This window comes from Mauremys reevesii, linkage group 2 (assembly GCF_016161935.1).
Source record: "Mauremys reevesii isolate NIE-2019 linkage group 2, ASM1616193v1, whole genome shotgun sequence".
NCBI classification, from domain to species: domain Eukaryota; kingdom Metazoa; phylum Chordata; order Testudines; family Geoemydidae; genus Mauremys; species Mauremys reevesii.
In genome coordinates, this window is record NC_052624.1 from 230,915,959 (window position 1) to 230,934,976 (window position 19,018).

General features: G+C 40.5%; 1 protein-coding gene across 15 annotated transcripts in view; it reads right to left on the bottom strand.

Moving 5' to 3' along the window:
* The window catches only part of EYA1 (EYA transcriptional coactivator and phosphatase 1), a 240,108-nt gene that overhangs the window by 114,551 nt on the left and 106,539 nt on the right, over window positions 1-19,018 (bottom strand). For 9 of the 15 annotated variants that reach the window (XM_039526538.1, XM_039526543.1, XM_039526540.1 and 6 more), the window contains exons 3-4: window positions 17,653-17,780; window positions 15,305-15,367 (exon numbers count right to left, since the gene is read on the bottom strand). In XM_039526538.1, the coding sequence (XP_039382472.1) occupies window positions 15,305-15,367; window positions 17,653-17,776 (187 nt within the window). In that variant the 5' untranslated portion in view covers window positions 17,777-17,780. The remainder of the gene's footprint in view (window positions 1-15,304; window positions 15,368-17,652; window positions 17,781-19,018) is intronic. The other 6 variants (XM_039526545.1, XM_039526544.1, XM_039526537.1 and 3 more) reach the window with 1 other exon arrangement.

Here is a 19,018-nt window from a genome sequence, read left to right on the forward strand (position 1 = left end):
CTCCCGCAAGCAGCCACAGTTTTATCAGAATGTCAGCAAGTAATTGAATACTTTGATCTGCCTAGGACCCAAGAAGGTAACGTTGGAGGCTCATAGTTTGTTACGCAAAGAAATACGTTCAGAAATGACAGCATAGCATTCTATCCCACAGAAATCACTTACAACCAGCCATGGATTCTGACTGCAGAGAGCACTGTCCAACCCATCCAAAAGACAAACTGACCTACTGAATAGTGAATGCTCCCCCGCCCCCCCCAGGAGAGAAGCTAAAAGAGGGCAGTGAAAAGATGAGCTGGGAATAAAAACAAGAAGTGCAACCCTATCAGAACATCGTTTCACTGATCTATTTCAGAGTAGCAGCCGTTAGTCAGTCTGCATCAGCAAAAAGAATTAGGAGTACTTGTGGCACCTTAGAGACTAACAAATTTATTTGAGCATAAGCTTTTGTGGGCTAAAACTCACTTCATCAGATGCATGCTTATGCTCAAATAAATTTGTTAGTCTCTAAGGTGCCACAAGTACTCCTCGTTCTTTTCACTGATCTATGTGTATCAAGTGGAAATGGAGCCGTCCAAAGAAGCAAAACTCTGAAAGTCATGGTACATTATTCTGTTCATAGCAAGTACAATACCACCCTTCCTTACCACATGTGCTGTTTTTTCCCTGTTGCCTAGTAAATGCTTCCTAAATGTGCTGCGGACTGTAACTTCTCTACTTGTCTCCCATACATTAAAGTATCTGCAAGCTGCTCTAAGCCTTCACAGTATGTATCTGAGTTACCATTGGGACTGGTACCACAACGATGCAGAACACATATTGCAAGTTTTCCTGGATAATTTTTAACAGTTGTGAGACAGAGAAGAAAGGACTGATTGACAGGTCCCACTGAGGCTGCTCAGTAGCTCAAATTGAATGTTAAGCTAGTAAATGGAGGTGGCACTATTATTAAGACATGTTTTGATTACTTTCACTTGAATCAACTCCACCGCTTAAGGTATGTCTACACTGCAATGTAAGCCCAGGGTTCAAACTCGGGCTCCAGCCTAGCCCCCCTTTTGTCTACACACAAATTGCCCTAACCCAGGGCTTTGACCCAGGGTCTCAGAACCCTATAGGGATGGAGAGTCCGAGCCTGTATCAAGCTGGGACCTATGGTTCAAGTCCTACTGTTTTCCCACACTGCACCATGAATAAAGGGCTAGAACAGCCACATTTTGGGAGGACTCTAGGAAGTCTGGGATATGGGTGGTTGGACTCGAACCCGCATAATGCAGTATAGATGCTGGAACTCCTGGTTGGAACCCAGAGTTCAACAATTCCTAACCTGGGGTTACAAATGAGTGTAGATGCTCAAGCCCTTGGTTAACAAACCCAGAGACTGCTATATCGAGCTCTAATAACTCTGGCCTTACATCGCTTTCAATAGCACAGCTTCAAGGTATTTTCAGAAGTGAAATATTATCTCGATTCATCGCTGTGCTGCTGAGTTTCTATGCTGCTGAAACACCAGTGACACAAAGCTGCACTAAAACAGAGGTGAATCATGCCCAGGCTGTTCGTAGGAGTTCCAGGAATAGAACCCAGATGGGTTCTTTGCTGCAAACATTCCTTGCTAAGGAATAGCATCACCATCATGCACAATTCATTTAGATTGGTTTGTAAATCAAAGGAATCTGTACAATCTGTGCAAGTGGAATGTTTGTGCCAACTATTCTTTTGTATAATTGTTCCTTTCTACATTATTTCTGACATTTTAATCAGATTTAAAAAGCAAAACAGAACCAAGAAAACAAAAAACAGACTATTAAGGCTAGCAGATAAGAGTTCAGAAAGCTGCATGAAACACACACACAAACAAGAAAATATAACAGGCAAAAACTGGAGTTAGCAAAGCTGTTGAGGCAGCATTAGATTCACTGCACGTTGAACTACTTTCATTGAAGACTTATTTAATATAAATTAAACGGATCCTGTTTGTGCATAGATATTTTTAAAGTTTATCTAGAATTACTCATATATTAGTTTTTGAACACCACTAAAGGAAATAGCTATACAACACAAACCACAAGCATTATCTGGCTCACCTGCCCCACAATTCGCAAATGCACAAATATCACACAACAATAGAAGCTGCCAGGTAATAAGCACTTTTTAAAACCCTATTCTTAACTATAGATTTGGGAAGCTACCTTCAGGCTATTTTTTAAAATCTTGATAATAAAAAATATAAAAATTAGCATTAATGCAACATTAAGATTACAAATTCAAGCATGCTGAAGTCAGAGGTTCCAGAAGATAAGATTCCTACTGCAATATGAACTTGAACATGTCACACATCTTGTACACTTAATAGTGACTGTATTACTGTTAGTTAATTGCAAAGTAGTTTTATCTGTCGGTCCTATGATATTAGAAAGACAAGATGGGTGAGGTAATATCTTTTATTGGACCAACTTCTGTTGGTGAAAGAGAAGTTTTTGAGCCACACAGAGCTCTTCTTCAGGTCTGAGAAAGGTACTCTGAGAGTCCCAGCTAAATGCAAAGTGGAATAGATTGTTTAGCATAAGTAGTTAGTGCATAGTGGCCTGTTAACTCTTCTGCAGTCATAGGACAAAAAGAGGGGGTTTCTGCTCCACCTTGCACTGAGCACAGTTTATACAACATGGTTAAGTCAATGTAAGATGCCTTGGGTTGACCTAGCAGTGGAAGGTCTTCACTTAAATTTGGCTCCACCTGACATAAGTGCCTCTCTATGCCAATTTAGGAATACCATCCCCACGAGTGGCATAGAGTAACAGTAGATGTTATTAGGTCGACAGTGTTAGTGTAGACACCATGTTGCTTACATTGAGTGTTACTGGCTTTCTGGAGCTGTCCCACAATGCCCACCCTGACAATACAGTTGATACAAGTGAGGACATGCATCACCAACACAAGGAGCCAACCGTGCGCACACAAGTGATTTAGTAACTTCAGTGGCTGTATGCCGATGTAAATTAGGTTGATATAATTTTGGAGTGTAGACATGGCCTTAGCTATGATGCTCGGAGTACCTTTCCCAGATCTGAAGAAAAGCAATGTGTGGCACGAAAGCTTGTCTCTCTCACCAACAGAAGTTGGTCCAGTAAAAGATATTACCTCATCCATCTTGTCTCTCTGTTAATTAACATTTAAACAAGGGCAGAAAATATATATATGAGATGTATTCAAAATTAGAGGTAGGTTCAGGAATATATGAATTACTGCAGTAGTACAAACCTTAATTTCTGGAACTTCTCATTTGTGAGTGCATGATTTCTCATCTTTGACACTGAATTAATGCTAATTTTTTCATTTAAAAGAATGGAACCTATATCCCCACCTTAACTATAATGTTCACTTTGAATGAATCCTAAAATACACACACACTACACTCATAAAAACATACAACAACTACTCCATAAGACCTCAATCATAAAATCGATCCTACAGGCAGCTGTCTGCATCCATGTGGCACACAGAGCATCATTAAAATCATTCGGGCTCTATGCAGGCACAAGCATCGACTCAGACAAATCCAATTGCAGGATCGGGGTCCAATTTTATCTTCTTTATTTGATCTCAAGGAAATATGCCAGGAAGCATTGCTACATTATACCTAGAACTAAAAATCAAACTTCTGAACAGCTTCAGCAAAATAAGCTTTCCTCTCTTAGGAAGTGCCAGTTCACTTAAGGATGTGACTTTTCAAATGATGAAATTTAATGAAAATATCAGAATTAATAAGCCTAGAAGTTAAAGAATCTTCTAATAGCACCAGCAAAAACTAAGAGAATATATTTACTTTATATTTTCCCTTGGATTTCTTTGACATTCCAGTGCCGATTTCTGTAGCAAAGTTAGCATAATCGTCTATCTATATCTACTTTAAAATTATACTTGCAATATACACATTTAAAGAGCCTTCTATTCTGCAGTTTCTACTATCTGGAATAACCTCTCTCTCTACCTCATCAACTCTAAATCTCATTCCAAATTTCATCTGAAAATATCTTTTCTTCTTTGCTTATATTTCTTAATTTCTTTCTCTGCTATATAATAGCTGGTAATAGGCTTCTGGAGGTATTAAAATGTATACATTAACATTATACATATGTAGACAATTTTTACATATAAATTATCAGATTCCCCATATGCCACACTATATCAGCAGTTAAATGCTATTCTAGTAGAGATACAGGCTTTCAGTGATGGAGCATTTTTCTGAAATATCATTTCATATATCTATCACTAATCAAACAACAAGATTTGTTTAGTCCAACATCCTTTATATGTCCATTTCAAGTCTAACGTTCATTTGAAAATTTGGAGAACTTGGTCACTTATGGTAATTCAACATTCTGCCTGATTGGTAGTCTCTAATCTGGTTTTATCTCCAAACTATCATCTGAACTAGATTCCAAAACTTGTTTCCCATTGACATTTGTGTAAACAGACAGACTCCCAAATGGCATTAATTCTGGTCCATGTCAAGAAAGATAGGTGTTCTCTCTTAGTTTCCTTGTAAAATAGCAAATAACACAATAGTGAAAATTCATCCTTGAAATCCATTACTTCCTTTTTATACTACTACTGACAGTGGGACTTTGGCTCCCAAGTGCCTAAGGCCATGTCTACACTACAGGGACTATAACAGCATAGCTACTGTGCCGTAGCTTAATCAGCATAATCCCGCAGCCTACACAAATGGAAGGGATTTTTCCTTTGGTGTAGGAACACCATCTCCCTGAGCAATGGTAACTGGGTCAACAGAAGCATTCTTCCACTGATCCATCTGTGCCTGTACTGGGGCTTAGGTCAGCATAGCTACATTGCTCAGGGGTATGGATTTTCCACAACCCTGAGCAATGTAGCTATGACAACCTCAATTTAAGTATAAACTAGGCCGAAGTCACTTTTGAAAATAAGATGTAGACTGAGAATGCCAAGAACACCAATGCCTAAATACCTTGCATCCGACGAAGTGGGTATTCACCCACGAAAGCTCATGCTCCAATACATCTGTTAGTCTATAAGGTGCCACAGGACTCTCCGCTGCTTTTAAATACCTTTAAAAATCTGGGCCCAAGAGGCTGATTCTCATTTACACTGGCATCATAACACTGCTCTGGCAGAGTAAAGAATTCATAAATGCGGTGCACATGTAAAGGAGCTTTAGTGAAAATGAGAATCAGGCCCCAATATTTTTTCTGATGCTTAAAAAGGAGGGGGCAAAAAAAATTCTTTAAAAAAAAGAAATATTAAAAAGATCAAGGAAATAGTTGCAACAGATGCTACATTTGTACCACCATTACCTGAGGCTTAGTGAAAACTTACTGACCCTAGGTCCTGCATAAACCTATATAGATCCTTAACTTTACCTGCTTGGGACCACTCACAGTGGGTCAAGTTAAGCATATGTGTAAGTATATGCAGGATCAGGGACATTGCTGTCTTCTCTAAAAAAGGTAATAGGTAATAATTGGAGATATACCAATCTCCTAGAACTGGAAGGGACCTTGAAAGGTCATCGAGTCCAGCCCGCTGCCTTCACTAGCAGGACCAATTTTTGCCCCAGATCCCTAAGTGGCCTCCTCAAGGATTGAACTCACAACCCTGGGTTTAGCAGGCCAATGCTCAAACCACTGAGCTATCCCTCCCCCCTAATGTCCTACGGAAGCTATAGCCTCAGCACAGAAAATCATGTTCATGTTAGGAAGTCACAAGTAGTCATATATAAGGCACTAATACATAAATAAATAGAAATAATAATACCATCTAGCTCTTACTGCAGCAGAATTATTATTTTCCCACAGAGACAACTGTTGGCTGCATTCATCTTCTCCTCTTCTTAAGTATATAATACATTATAGCAGACGCACCCTCAAGCACACAGACATCTAGTACAAAAAATTCTTTAATATTAAAAAGTTATGGCATAGTCAGTGTACCATATGTCCAAAAGCAACATTTTAAATAAAAGCATTTAGACAATGATAAGTTACAATAACACCAACAATTGTATTCATGAACCTATCCTCCATGAATTTATCTAATTCTTTTTTGAACACTTATCCTTTTGGCCTTTACAACATTCCATGATGAGTTCCACAGGTTGACTGTGTGTTGTGTGAAGAACTACTTCCGTAGGTTTGTTTTAAACCTGCTGCCTATTAATTAAGACTGAAATGTTGATCATAACTTTGGACACTATTGTAACGTCTCACTGTTAACCAAGATGGTCAGGGACATGTCTCCATGCTCCAGGTGCCCCTAAGCCTCTTACTGCCAGAAGCTGGGAAGGGACAACAGAGCAGATCACTCGATAATGCCCTGTTCTGCCCATTCCCTCTGAAGCACATGTCACTGGCCACAGTTGGAAGACAGTATACTGGACTAGATGGACCATTGGTCTGACCCAGCATAGCCATTCTTATGTTCTTAATGAAAAGCATAGCTATAGAAACACCATATTAAGTTTTTTGACTAAAAAGCAGAAGTCAAAGATGCAACAGTAGATATTGTTACAAAACCCCATCTCTTAACAAAATATCTGTGGAGATGCACAGATTTCCATTTGAAGTTATGATGGGGCTGCAATGAATCACTATGTTCCTTACTCCTGGGGGAATTCACCAAAAAAAAAATTATGTGCATATTTTAAAATTCTGCAAATTTTATTTGTCAATAAATAAATCTGGCTCTAGCATGGCAGTGGGAAGCACAGGCCACTGGCTGCATTAGGGTGGGAGCTCACCCTGAAGCCCCCATCTCCCCCAATACAGGGACTTAGCAGCGAGGCTGCACCCAACCCTAACATAGTGCAAGTGCTGGGCCTGCCCCAGAAACACCCAGGGGCCCTGCCCCTCTGCGCCAGGCGCACCAGGGGTGTGTGGCAGGCTCAGCCCAGCAGGATCCAAGTATGGAGGGGCTTAGTGTGGAGGGATCCAGGTGTGGGGTGAGAGGTTTCTGTGCAGGGCAATCTGAGTGCCGGCAGCTCAGTGGGAGATCTGGATGCACAGGGGCTTGTTGTGGGGCTCCAGGTATACAGGTAATGGGACTCTGCAGGGGATCCAGGTGAAGGTGGTTGGGGCTCAACAGGGGTGGGGTCTGGTTGTGGGGAAATGGGGCTCGGCGGGGAGGGGTCTGGGTGCTGGAGGAGTGGGGCTTGATGGGGTGGGGGTCCAGGTGCAGCTGGTTGGGGCTATTCCACCCCATTCCCTCCCCACTGCTTCTTCCCTCCATCCCCTTTCTCTCCTTACCCCCTCCCTCAACCTTATCCAGCCCTACTCACTGTTGCACAGAAAACACAGAAGGGGAGCACAATTGGCACTAAGATCCAGGAAGCAGCATTCAGCTGCAGAGTCAACGGAGCAAAGGTGCAGCCTCCTTCAGCTGGTTAGCTCTGGCCTTGCAAAATGGGGGGGAGAGAGGAACGCAGTGGCACGTAACCCACGTGCCCTGCCCCATGCCTAGCCTCTCTTTGGGAGGGCAATCCCCCCCGCCCCAAAAAAACTGCATCCATGGTGGTTCTCCCTCTTCCCCCCTCTCTAGAGTGACCAGACAGCATGTGTGAAAAATCATAACAGGGGGTGGGAGGTGGGGATAACAGGAGGCTATATAAGGAAAAGACCCCTAAAATTGGGACTATCCCTATAAAATTGGGACATCTGGTCACCCTACCCCTCTCTCCCACAGCTTCCCTTTGCTTCCCTGGCATTTTCTGCAGGGAAGCATAGGAAGTTTTGGGGGGTGGGAGTGGGGGCGTTTTCTGCGTGCGCGCAGTCCTGCAGAATTCCCCCAGGAATAATTTCTGAGTGTTGGGTTGTTCAGCAAAAGTCACCATGTGCCAGCTTTATTGAGCTTGAACCCCTAATGCTTGCCTGACAGGCAAAACTGCCTGTTGAGCTCAGCAGATCAACAGGGGGCCTGTCCTGCTTTAGGCACATGGGATTACTAGAATGAAGTTGACCCTCACCTAGTGCATCTCTCTACCAATGCAGGAATGTTACTTGGGATTTTTCTGGTCTAGTTTTCAAAACCCAAGCAATCAGGGCTGGCTCCAAGCTTTCTGCCGCCCCAAGTGTGTGTGTGGGGGGGGAAAGCGGCTGCGCGATCGCGCCACTCCACTCTTCAGCAGCAATTCGGCGGTAGGTCCTTCTGCCAAATTGCCGCCTAAAATGTGGACTTGCTGCCCGTTGGTATTGGCTGCCCCAAGCACCTGCTTCTTTAGCTGGTGCCTGGAGCCGGCCCTGCAAGCAATAGGACTTCCACAACTAACCAATTCCACCATCAAGAAGTTTCTGCTAACATTCAAACACTGCAACTTTGGCTTCTCTACTACTGGCCACATTAATCTGACCTCAGATTGACCCATTTATCATTGCTACAGAGCTGAAATATTCTCTTTGCTGGTGGTTAGAAAATTAGAGCATCTGTCAGGGTGCTCTTAGGTTAATCTCTCCTTCATTCAGACAGTAGAGCTGAGATGATTTTTGGGATGGAGATCACACTTAATTTTTTCCTCACTAAACCCACCACAAGTAATCTGGCTGTGGAGACCTTCCTGAGCATGGACAATGGCTTGTGTGTTACCCTTGTTAGAATGTGGCTAAATTGTCAGTGTTCTTTAATTTCTGTAAATAGTGCTTAGATGTTAATGCAATTGGCCACATGATGTCACAAGACCATCAGCCAATGACAGAGAATTGGCCGGCTAGAAGTCAGAGAGGTTTCACCTTCAAGCAGAATCTGAAGTTCTAGGCAGTGAGTATCCAACCAGTGCCTCCTAATCAAACAAGATGGTACAGAGAGTTTCCTCTGGTTTCCAGGACTCATTGGGATTGGAATCAGATACTCTCTTACTCTTTGAGGCGTACATCTTTTCTCTCCCCTCATGATAAGCAAAGCTTTTCAGAAAATTGCAACATCCAAACTGTGTCATCTTGATAGCTCCAAACCATCCTAGGAGGCATGACTTACTGAAGCCACTAAATCTCTCTCTACATCACTCTCTTCTGCTGCTACAGCAGGAACTTCTAACCTAGAGCCCGATATATTAAGGATCATCCTGATTACCAATGTCTGTTTCCTGGACTTGAGCAGCCCCACACAGAAGGAAGTTGATGTCCACACTGTTTCATGTGCTTAAGAGATTTCCATCTTTCACTATGGAATGGGGGGAGACGCTCCATACTTATGGTTGAAGCTACTTGCCATTATAAGTCTGACATTAAACATCCCTACTCTCCACTAAAATCCCCTTAAAGACCTCTAATCTCCCTGAAATGTCACATGCTACAGACTAGAAGTTTACTTGGGAAGCTTAGAAAAAGAAGTTTTATTGAAGTTAGGGTATTTCAGAAATGTCACTTTCATCCACTTTACATTTTCCATAACATTTTTTTGGAACATTATCTTTCACTGAAATGGCTTGGCCTAGAAACTCCAAGTTTGTTTTGCTCTTGGCCTATGTTTAAATGAAGCACCTTTTTGTGTTTGAAGGAAGGTTTGGAGGAATTACAAAGATCCTGTTTTCACATAGATACAGATAAATGTTTAAAATACAATATTAAATGTGTTTATATTTAAAAACATTTATAAACTGTCCTGTTCCTGATTCCACCTGACTAAACTTTGCTATGGGACTGCTGGGCTGAGCCACGAGAGAGAGAGAGAGAGTGTGTGCGCGCGCGCGCAGGGGAGAGGTTACAAGGCTGGAGAGCCAGGAAATATAGCAGGACAGGAGGCCAGACAGGCTAAGAAGAGGCAGAGTTGGATTGGGGAGGTAGAAGAACAAGAGCATGGATGGCATAGGAAACTGGCAGGTAATGGAAGCAGGCAAAGAGGAGGGACATGGAAGGAAGCAGACAGCTGGGGAGGGGATGGCCAGATTAAGCCTGCCCAGGGCCCTAGGAACACTGTGACAGGGGGCCTCCTTGGAGTGGTTATGGCAGGGGCAGCTCCACCTTCCCTGCAAGAGAAGCAGGGGCAGTCGCATGCATCTCCCTTATTCCTCCCAGATGTGGTAGCAGGAGGGGGGCCAGTGCATACCCACAGCCAGGGTGTAGTTGCTTGAGTAGTTGGACTGGGCCCATTGTCATCATCTTCTCCTGTCACACACGAAGTCTTCTGCTGGGGTGGAGCCCTCAGGGCAGAAGGGTCTTGGAGTTCACACCCTATTAAGATGCTTGGGTAGTTCCCCTTCTCAGAGCTATTGTTTTAGGCTCTCTTACTCCTGAGGGCATTCTGCGCCAAAAAATTAAAAATTCTGTACACAATATTTTAAAATACTGCAAATTTTATTTGTCAAATAAATGTGGAGGCTCCAGCATGGCACTGGGGAGCACAGGCCACTGGCTCCACAGAGGTGAGAGATTGCTGTGCAGCTCCTCCTCTCCCCTCAGGACACAGACTCAGCAGTGAGGCTGCACCCAACCCAGACACAGCACAAGGACTAGGACTGTCCTAGAAGCATCCCCCCTCCAAGGCAGGTGCACCAGGTGTGGGAAGGCAGACTCAGAAAGGCAGGATCCAGGTGTGGAGGGGCTTAGAGTTGGGGGAGCCACATGTGGGTTGAGAGGATTCTGTGTGGGGCAATCTGGGTGTGGGCAGCTCAGTGGGGGATCTGGGTGCAGGAGGGATCTAGATGCACAGGGGCTTACTGGGGGGTTCTGGGTGCAATGGTAATGGGACTCTGCAGGGGGGTCCAGGTGAAGGTGGTTGGGACTCAGCAGGGGGGATATAGATATGGAGGAGATAGAGCTCATCAGGGGGGTCTAGGTGTGGAGGGTTCAGTGGGGGGGTCCAGATGCTGGGGGAGTGGGACTCAATGAGGTGGAGATCCAGGTGCAGCTGACTGGGGCTCAGTGGGGTGGGGATCCAGGTGGCTTGTCGGGGTGGTCCAGGGGGAGTGGGGCTTCTCGGGGGGGGGGCTTCTGAGTGCAGGGGGTCAGGATAAGTGGGAAGGTCTGGGTATGAGGGGGTCTGCATGCACAGGGGTTGGATGGAGCAAGGAATGATGGGAGCAGGAAGCTGGGGCGGGGGGGAGTTTGCAGGGCTTCCTGCAGCTGGGGGAGAAATCTGGGGGGGTGTCTGACCCAGCTCCAAATGCCGGGCATGGGAAGAGGAAGTCCTGTTCTTCCCAGCCCAGTCAGGACTAGCAGCTGAGCCTGGAGCAGGGTAGAGCTCTGGGTCTTCCCCAGTCCCATCCCCTGCCCGACACTGCTTTACCTCTCTGCTGGCTGCCCTGGGCACCCAAAACATACTGCTGGGGAGGTTCATATGACCACTCTTGTGGCTTCCCTTTGCTTCCCCATCAGAAAGTCATTTTTCTGCAGGGAAGCAAATAAATCTGCGGGGGACATAAATTCTGTGCATGTGCGGTGGTGCAGAATTCCCACAGGAGCACTATATGTGCACAGGCAGATGTCTTTGAATCAGTTAGACTTGTTTAACCTTACAAGCTTTTCATCACAATCATGAGATCTAGAAACTGCATAACAAAGAATGGAACCAGACACTCCCTACTACCAAAGAATTCTTCATCACTGACCATTTACCTCTCTATCATCATCCACTAAACCTTAATTTTGCTTCCTATAATATACAAGATTATGTATAACAGTTAACATACCAAATTACTAAAATTTGAAAAATCCTACTTCCTATTAAAGGGATCCATTTCCTAAATATTATAAGATTAAGACTACAACATTAGCCACTGCAAAAAAACTGCTCTAGATGCTATATTATTAAAAATACAAACCCACAAGCTCAACCTATTGTATGCTAATAGAAACCGGCCCCACCATATCCTCAACATATTTCATAATACAAAACAAATCAATTATTCCATTTCTGTAGATTTAAATATTCCTCTACTCCACCAACACATCACACTGACACCTTATAGAGCTACACATTTAATAAATAATATATATCTACAGTATGCATCCAAACATATATTTCTATTACAGAAGAAAACAAAGAGGTACAGTAAAGGTTATTGGACAGTGTAAGTCAGGTGGAGTGGTAAGTGAATAAAGAAGAATTATGAGAGTGGGAAGTGTCTAGATCTCTTAACTATTTATTTCCAGACTAAGTGTTTTTGTTTTTAAGTTAAAGAATATTTGTAAAGAAAATATAATACTTTTGGATGGTGAAACTGATTTTAAATGTAATCCTTTTTAATAAAGACTTTTGCTTGTATGTGTGTTACAGAGTCTGGAGAACATGCAACATAGTTAACAATCTTGCCTTTTCTCAGTATGGGCTGTTTAAAGGAAGAAAGTCAACTTCCATAGAGCCCAGGAAGTAGCTATGGGATCTTGAAATACAAGGTACAGCTTTCCTCTGCAAATTGCCATCCAGAAGGGATAAGATGGGTTCTTTTTTTATTTTAAATATACAACCAGTCTAATAGCTAACGTTTTGCACCCTATGGTATTTTAAGACCATGACAAACAGTCTTAGTGCTTTCTTTTGAATCCGTGAAGGAGGATTCAGATTCAACAGTCTTAACACTACCTAATGGTCACCTGCCGGGCCAAGACAGTGGGGAGCTTTTATTGCCTTTGTGGAGGCATCTCATCCTGGTTCTCAATCAAGTCAGATACTTTACAGATTAAAGCTGAGATTTTCAAAGCCACCTAAGGGATTTTTGACATCCAATTGCCTTCAAAATTAAATGTGCCACTAGACATCTTTGAAAATCTCAACCTAATTTTTTGTTATCTGGTTTCCCCCATCTATTTGGGACTAGAAATCTCTCTTCCCTCCTATCTGGCCCCTCAAAATGAGACAGAAGCACCTCTATGACCCTCAATGTGAAGAGAATGCTGTAAATTAGAAAAAAACAGATCCCCTGTTTATCTTCGGTGGGTTTAATACTACATAATAAAGACACTTCAATTGGGCAGAGGTTCCAGTTTCTGTCTAGGTTAATTCCCTGAGAGTCATTTCTAATTCTTAGTTTAGAAGTGATTATCCCTTGGTAGAATTAGCAATCTAATGTAGCAGCCACTTTTGGGAGATCCTTCAGAAGGTGGCTTCAGTGCAGGATGGTTTGCTAAACTCAGCCTTTTCTCTGTACCCACCCCATGCATTCAGAAGCTGGACACTTGATGAAACTGCCACTGGCTGGCTGGCAAAAGTAAAGTTGAAGAATGGTAATCTCTTACCTGTTAATCTGAATTTTCCCAGTCCCTTTGTGTCAGTCCTACCATGGCAGCCCTTCTCTGAGAGGAAAAATAGTGAAGGGGCTAGAGCAGTAAGAGCAGTAGACCCAGACCCAGATTAAATTCCCTGGTCTGCCACAGACTTCCTGTGTGACCTTGGTCAAGTCATTTAGTCACTCCGTACCTCAGTTAAATGGTGATAATAGTACTTCCCTACCTCACAAGGGTGTGGTAAAGATAATTACATTAAAAGATTGTGAGGCACTCAGAGACTACAGTAATGGGGTAAAGTACAAATATTACAGATATCCTCTCCTGTTTTGTTATCTGAGTTTACTTTTTCCTGAACATTTTCAAACAAACCTTTTAGTGTTACTATCAAATTTATTGCTTGGGAAGCCTCCAACTAAGCAGGATCAGCCAGACAGCCATCCCCCTTTAAAAAAGAAGTATATGACAAGAGGTCTCGCTTTCCCTGTTCCTTCTCCACCTGCTGGTAGGAGGATTTACACTCTGGGCTGGCATATTAGGATAGGAGAAACCAAATGAACCAGTAAGAAATTACTGTATTATTTCTGGCTTTTCCTAAAACAATGAACAAATTTTATTTTCTCCTCACCACACACCAACACAGGCAGTAATGACTTTCATGGCCTGACATGAATTTAAATGAATATTGCTTTGATTTATAGAAACTGCCGTAATTTAAGAGATCATCTCATAGAGGAATTGGCATCTGAAGCAAGAATAAGTCAGACTTATTCTTATAATCAAAACTCCTTTGAAATTATTTTGGATGGGTAGACAAATTTACCCAACCTATTAGGAACAGGTAAATGGCTAATAAAATGGAATCTCTGCATTGGCAACCATGTTCATAATTGTCTAAGATTGTGTGGCCCACCTTTGTACCAGGGCACATTTTGCATTGCAATAAATGTGGATGCCATACCATGTATCATTAAGCAATCTAAAGGGTGTATTATCAAAGCAGTATGCAAGGATTAAACTGTATGATTTAATCACACAACTAAATCCCCATTCAGTGCTTTGAAAGCTTACTACTAAGTGTGAAGCTAAAAATATTAGCTAATAACAGTCATCTATCTAGCAACCACATCCTCTTGTAGTACAACATCAATAAGAGGCATGTCTGAAAACGTGTCTGAGAGGAATTAAAGAACATTTGTTTGAAACAGGGCCATTTCACTTTGGGACAGATTTTCCCCCGCCCCCTAATTTACAGAACACATTTTGCACTCTGGGGTATGGAATTCTGCCCAACTCACACCCATAGTGAAATGAAACTTAACATATCTTTATAACAAACTTATAACATGCAAAAATGTATACACCTGAGGCCATGAGTCTCATTTACATTAAGGCCCCTTTAAAGCAGTAGAGTGATGTAAAGGGGTCCTTTGTTTAAATGAGAATGAGGCCCATAGTCATCTTGAACAGTCATTTTTGCATATTACATTTAACACGTGAATGTTCAACAACACTTTTCCACTCCACATGCAACAAACAAGCAAACCACACATTTTTCATACTGTAGCATTTTAAGGGAAGTATTTGGCAGCCATATACAATGTACATCCCTAGAACCTGTAATTTCATTTTAAACCAGGTCCTACTTCAGAAGAGTGTGCAAGAAAAAATCATTTTAGTTTATGCTTAATTTAAAAAAAAATGCTACATTCACCTTGTTTTTCTAAAGGTTGATTATCAGTAAAAAAAAAAAAAAAAAAAAGTTTTCCCCAGAGCAAGAAATACATACTGGTAGATTCAGGGGAAAATTCTGCCTTTGGATTCTTATGCTACTCCCACTAAATTCAGTTGGAATTATTCCTGTATTTGAGAACAGAATTTGACCGTATGTGCATATCTGATTCTAGAATGAATTATCTGATATTTCTTTCCCCGACTTAAATTAATTATTTGTCACTGAGGGTAACCACAATTATAGGAATTACTACTGCAGCTTTTATAAACTTAAACTTAGACTGGAAACAGTGGGCATGAGATACTTTTCAGAATTTTTTTTTTTGACATCATCTTAAAATGCATGCTAACATTTTTGCTGTGTTCACCATGGCTACACAAACCTGCAGTGGTCTGTGTACTAGTACTTAGCAACCAGTCTGCAGTGTTGAGCAGAGTCATGTCACCTGAAGGGAAATTGCAAACAAAAGAAAACTGTTGGGCTTCATCTCAGATAGTAAAATTTCTTTGAAAAACTACATTTTTCTTGGTAGAATTTAACCTGAGTAAGACATGAACTTAAAAATTCTAAAGTCTGAAATGAACTATGTTAAAAACAAATTACAGTAGTTTAGTTTACATTTCTCAATAAAACTCAACATTACACTGACTAAAATACAGACATTATTTGCAAATTTATTTGTTGAATGGTATTTGACTGAAGTTGGGGCACAAGTGGAAACTATACATATAACTCATTCCTTAAAAACAAAACATTTAGGGCCCTAGGTTATCTTTGTTCTGTGTGTGCACACCTCCAGTTAGGTCAATAAGGAGTTCTGTGGCCAGATCAAGGGAAGAATCTTGTGGTTCAAAGAAACATGCTTGACTTCTGTGTTGCTGAAGTACCTCCAGATGGAATAGAAGGGCCAAAACTGGGAACATTTATAATAAAGCCCTTCGTGATCATCAGGGCTTTGAACTCACACTATTAATAGCTATGTGTTGGTTTAATGAAATTAAGCTACCGGTGAAATTTTCAAAAGTGCCTACGTCCCACTTTCAGAAGTCACTTAGGAACCTAAAAACAATGAGGAGTCCTTGTGGCACCTTAGAGACTAACAAATTTATTTGGGCATAAGCTTTCGTGGGCTAGAACCCACTTCATCAGATGCATGAAGTGAAAAATACAGGAGCGAATATAAATACATGACCTTATGCCCAAATAAATTTGTTAGTCTCTAAGGTGCCACAAGGACTCCTCGTTGTTTTTGCTGATATAGACTAACACGGCTACCACTCTGAAACCTGTCACCATGCAAGGCTTAAGAACCTAAGACCCACTAAAAGTCAATGGAATTTAGGCTCTCGGGTGCACAAGTAACTTTTGAAAATGGGACATTTACCCTGTTCCAAAATTATATCTGATAATATATAAATGACAGAAGAGTCTTTTGTGGGCATGAAATATTAAATTTTTTCTACTTTAATTAAAATAACGGGAAAACCACAATCATATGTAAGTTTTTATTTAAAAACAAAAACAAACAAAAAGAACCCCAAAGGTTAATATTATAGGTTATTAGAATTAAAAATGGCTTAAAGTTTAATCTTACAAACCTTATTTTGTAGCAACAGTATAAAGTAAATTATACACAACTCCAGCACAATTGACTGTCAGCTTTTGATAAGCCATCCCAAACAACAGTCGACTCCAATTAGAGTGGATAACGGAGATATTTAGGGAGCTCAGGGAGGACATCTACCTGATTGACAGATGTCTTTCCTGGAAGAACGCAATGCATATCTAAAACAGTTTGGCTCATTATTTAAATGTTGGCTTTTAACACGCAGTATGTCTTTACTACAAGTAATACTCAAATGTACGCTATAAAAATGTTTTATAAAAAAATGCGAGTCTAAGTTTCAGATTTGTGAATACGTTAGAAACTCATGATCTTTTGTTTTCTTTTGCTGCAGGGGTGTAATAAAGACTGCTTTCCACAATTACCTGAACAGCTCTACATTTTTACAGAAGGCATTATTTGTAGGGGAGATGTCTTGAGGTACTCTTAGTATTATATTGAAACAAATATAGCCAGCTGATAAGTCAATTGCTTTTTGTTTCTGCTATTTCTCTTCTTCTCATCAAAACATGAAAAATATGTATCATATTTTACCTTCACTGAATTATTATAACTCTTTGAATTTTGGACAATCCATCATAAGAGCAGAAGCTGAATACAGCCGATCAAATTATCTTTAGGAAATATCAACACATAATTTTTAAGGACAGCTTTGTATTAGCCTACATGGCAAAGCTTTCATAAACTTAGTAACTTGCACAAAATGCAAATCCAAAATTAAAATAGAGAAATGGCAATGACTGATTATAATTTACCTTTTATAGCAGCTAACTGTAGATATTTCCTGTTCTTCTCATCACTAAAATGCATATTATTTTGTTGATGGATTTCAACTATTTTAATTTAAGCAACATAATACCACTCAAATGCACTGAAAATATGTGAAGGTAATATAGACATGGTATGAAAGCTATTGCTGAAAGCTGATAATATTAATTACTGACAAACATTGAACATAGCCTTTATACATCATATTACACAAAGATGGAACACCTAAAATAGTACAATTTTCTCTTTATATAAAACTTACTGACTCAAAGATTGATGGAACAATCTCTTGAGAAAGAATAACATACGAAGCATAGTCAGAGAAAATGGTAGCTCACCTTCTGTGCCATTGGGTGTCATGGAATTACTATTTATATGGGCGTTATCAAGTTTTGGACCATTGGGGGATTCACTACTACCACTTAGTCGGCTATGCGGGCTGGCTAGATCCTGCATTTCCATAGACCTAAAATCAAGGAGCAGACAATTTTACTGATACGTTCAACTTTAATTATGGAGGATTTGTCCATACAACATCTAATCCATTATTTCTACTTGATTATAAAATACTTTGTAAATAATCAATAGTTTTCCCATCATGATCGATCATTTTTTCTCATCATGAAAGTGTTAACTCTTGCGTTGTCACTCCATATATTCAACTCATAATAAACAGTTATATCTAATATTGTAACCCTTAACAGAATAAAATATAAATATAGGAAACTATGCATAGGAGATTCTTATCTTACACTTTTTAAATTATGTTTAACGGGCAGTTTCATCAATGTATAAAACAATACATTCCCTTAGCAATAAGATAACACTGTGCTTTCTCAAAATTTACCACCCAATTGGAATTTAATGGGCCTCCAAACCAAATAAAACACTTGAAGCAATTGTTGAAATCTATAGTCTAGTGACAGGGAATGAGATATTCTTGATGTATGTGTTTACTCTGGCAAACTACTTAATTGTTCCTCTGTTTCCGTTGAAACAAATGCAGCATTAAAACACTATTATGTCTGCTCCCTTGTTTGCTTTGTGGATTACATAAAGTGTGCCCAATTGAAAAGGGATAAGGCAACCTACATTGAATCCATACAGGCGTTAGTATGCTTTAACACTCTGCAGTACCTCAGCTGTCAGTTAGTCAAAATAAAACAAAAACAATTCAGATTCAATGCAAAAAAAATCAACATTTATGCAGTACACAAAGAGCTAAATTCCCTAGAAATGTCTTCGATTCAACAATTAACAGTTTCATAAAAAGGAAAACAGGCCTCTGGCCATGATCACAGTTACAAATCTCTCAGCTTGCATTTGTTAAGTTTGTAAACAAAGTATATATTGCTTTAGTTTCCATTGTTCCAAAAACTTATAATGCCAATGACTTAGTTTTTCTAAATAGTCTCTCCTGAGAGAAAATTTGTATTGTTTACTTTTCTATGAATGCATTTGAACCTGGACTGTTTCCACTTTAAAAATTATAGCGAAGGCACTTTTTAATATTTATTTAAAAAACACAAAACTTCTTTTTCTTTCCATAGTAGAAGTGTAAATATTCTTAAACACAAATGTTGTTTTAACCATCTGATTTTCACATTTATAATGAGATTTTATTGTAGAAGTCTTTAATACATTGTTTCATTTTAACTCTCACTAGTAAAGCCAAACCACACATTTTGAAAGCCCAACTACAGT